The sequence below is a fragment of the Strongyloides ratti genome, scaffold srae_scaffold0000040 (genome assembly GCF_001040885.1).
Source record: "Strongyloides ratti genome assembly S_ratti_ED321, scaffold srae_scaffold0000040".
Classification (NCBI taxonomy): Eukaryota; Metazoa; Nematoda; class Chromadorea; order Rhabditida; family Strongyloididae; genus Strongyloides; species Strongyloides ratti.
In genome coordinates this window covers 1-3,303 of record NW_020171558.1, presented here as the reverse complement: position 1 = coordinate 3,303, position 3,303 = coordinate 1, and the positions used below count along the sequence as shown (strand labels likewise).

The 3,303-nt window shown below is 20.8% G+C and overlaps 2 protein-coding genes across 2 annotated transcripts in view; both read left to right on the top strand.

Annotated features, from left to right (window-relative positions):
• The window catches only part of SRAE_0000077500 (Hypothetical protein), a gene marked incomplete at both ends in the record, with an annotated part of 2,091 nt that extends 583 nt beyond the window's left edge, over positions 1–1,508 (top strand). The window contains one exon of the mRNA XM_024646718.1: positions 1–1,508. This exon is cut by the window's left edge and continues 583 nt beyond it. Within this exon, the coding sequence (XP_024500868.1) occupies positions 1–1,508 (1,508 nt within the window).
• A 1,254-nt stretch (positions 1,509–2,762) lies between these two features.
• Positions 2,763–3,131, top strand: SRAE_0000077400 (Hypothetical protein; the record flags this gene model as incomplete). Its single annotated transcript, XM_024646717.1, has 1 exon — positions 2,763–3,131. A coding segment is annotated over one exon (369 nt), but the record flags the coding sequence as incomplete, so codon positions are not given.
• Positions 3,132–3,303: the final 172 nt, after the last annotated feature.

The following is a 3,303-nucleotide window of genomic DNA, read 5'->3' as shown; positions in this document are numbered from 1 at the left end:
TTAGTTTATCACAATATATACCAATTGAAAAAGATGGAATAATTTTTGAAAAATTTTTAAATCGTCATATTTTGCTTCCAATATATTCAAAACACGCTGACACTAATATTTTTATTTGTGGTGAAGTTCATTATTTGAATGGTAAAAAACTTAAGATTGGTTATGAAATAAAGAATGAATTAACAAATGAATTAAAAATCGAAAGTTTAAATTTATTAAATGAAAAATTATCATGTAAAAATGATAGACCAGAAAATGATTTTTATCATTTTGGTTACAATTTATATAATGGTAGTGGTTCAATGATGAAATTTATAGATATGGCAAATATTAACAATTATCGTATAATTCATGATAGCATAATCTATATGTATGATAAAAAAAATGATAATCTAAAAGAATTAGAAAAGGATGGGTATAATTTTTTTTATTTTATTGATGAAACACATTACCCTTACCCGGAAATAAAACCTTCATGTGCAAAAATTGTAAAACCATTAAATGCTTCATTAAAAGTTTTTACTACAGATGATGAAGAAATTAAATTTTCTGAAAGTAAAAACAATCCTAATATTAAAATATTTTCAATTGACAAAAGTTTGATGAATATAAGAAAAGAATATGACTGCAGAATAGAAGTTGATGATATTAAAGAAAATGTGCATCTAAAAGATTTTTATAAAAACTCTTTTATTGCAAAATTGGTTTCTATCGATGATTATGACAATGAAAAGAATGTTAAAACATTAGAGTTTAAAAATAATTTTGAAGGATATGGTAGATATTCATGTATATTAACTTCTTTAAATGGTGAAAAACTTCATAAAGATGCTGAATATATTAAACCTCTAACTTTTGAAACATTTCCTATTGGAATGATGGAAGAAATTCAAAAAATTACATGGCCATCAATTAATACTGTTACAATAAGTTGTAAAAAAAAAATTTCAAATTTTGCAAAATTGCAAGATATGCATGTAATTTTTTCTGAAACATCACAATATAGGAATTCAATAAATGAGGAAATGTCAATGTTTTTTGATGATGATGATTTTGTTAAATTTAAACATGGAGATTATTTTTATAAAGTAAATAAAATTGAAGATATAAGTTATCATTGTGAATATCAAACAAATGGTAATATAAGTTTTTCAATTAAAACGAAAGGCATTATTTTGGAAAATGAAATTAAAAATTCAATGTATCAAACAATACTAATTGTAGTATTTATTGTAGTTGTAACAGCAATTTTTATTGGTATTATTGTTGGAATTGTTTTGTTAAAAAAAGCTAAAAAAGCAAAAAAATTAAGAAAAAGGCTTGGTCTAAATTCGGAAATGTCAAAATCGGAATTTTCTTCAACCTCAATGTCTTCTTCTATGTCAGATTTAAGCGGTTCAAGTTCTAGCAAATTTACACCATCAAAATTACCTTTCAAAAATATCTCAAAATTAAAATCAAATTTCTCTTCAAATTTATCTTTTAGTTCAATCTCTAAAGGGAAATAAAATACTTGTTCTAAGAAACTTTTCAAACTATTATTAATTAACTTGTGATAAAATTATAACTTTTAACATAAAATATAAAATGCACAAATTAATTAATATTTATTGAGAAATATTTAACAAATATAATCATATAAATATTTGTATTTAAAATATTATAAATTAGCTAAAAAAATATTATTGTCATTGGACAGAAATGTCTGATGCACTAGACCATGTAAAAGAGAGAAATTTTTCTCTCTCTCAATCATGTTTTTACATATGTATATTATAATACCGTTAATAAAAAATAAATATATTATAAGACTTAACGTATTTCTAAAGAATCTTTTTTTTAGAATCTCTAACAAATTTTCCCATGGATCCCCACCGAGATGATAATAATAATTTTGCTCAAAAAATGATTTAATTGCACATATATAATATATTTAATTAAATAGTACACATAACCGGATTAACTTTTTTTATTTATTTAAATTTTTAAATGCTAAATGACAAAATTAAAATTGATAAAGATTAAAATAAATAGAAAAAAAAATTTAACAATGTTTTTTGATAATATTTTCATGAAAACTATTTACATATTACACTTTAATTTTATTAAATATTTAATTTGATGACGTGAAAAAAGTTTGTAATTTAAAGTTTTAATATATTTAATTAAACTAATAGTTAGTTAAATAAAATATTTATTACATATTTTGACATTTGATACTTTTATATTTTTTTATTGCAAAATAAATTTTTGAATAAAAATTAAATATATTATTTGGGTATATTTATTTAACTAATCACTAAAGTTAAAAAATTTTTGTTTAAAATAAAAAACAATTTTCATTAATAAAAATTAAAAAGTGTACTTTTAAAAAATAAAACAAATGGAGTATGTACTTAATTTATAAATTAAGCAAAATCATTTTTTATCAAATTAATGTGAACATTTTTCCAATATCGTATATGGTAGGCGTTAAAAAAATACTATCTCAAACTAGACACTGCATATTGTATGATAAAAAAAATAAAATAATAATATTTTTTTGATAAATGATGATTTCAAAAAATATTTTTTTTATGATAAAGGTTATTTTTGAATATATCAAATTTACATTTTTTGTATATAGAAAAAAATTAAAATTTAACTTTTTTTTATATATTCAAACAAGTAACAATAAATGCAAAAAATTATTTTGTTATATTTAAATTTTAATGTATAAATTAAATACAAAATAAAACTTGTTATGATTAATAAATAAAATTATGCTACAGTTACTTTACTTTTTATCTTTGATTTCAACAATTTTTCCAGAAAAACCAATATGGGATGGTAAAAAACATGATGGAATAATAAGACATCAATTTACTGATTATAGATTTAGTAAAAAATTTCATGTGGAATTAAAAAGAAAAAATTTTCTCAATCAAACAATAAACATTTTCAAGCATATTGATATAATAAATGTTCCAATACATGAGGTAGATATTAGCTTTGTTCAGGTTAATAGTCATGGAGTTCGATTTTTACATAAAAATGAAAATGAATATAAACAAACAATAACAACTTGGCGTTCAGAAAATGAACATCTTACAGGTGCAGATGAAACTTCATGCCATTTGACACATTGTGAAGTAGGGTTTCTGTTTTATCACAAAACAAAAATGGGAATGAAATTTTTTAATGATAAAATTAGAGATTTTTATCAAATAGTGTACATGAAATATGTTACAAATAGTGGAAAACTATTATTTGGACCAATTACTATAAAATCAAATAATTTTCCTTTAATTTTGTGCCCAAATA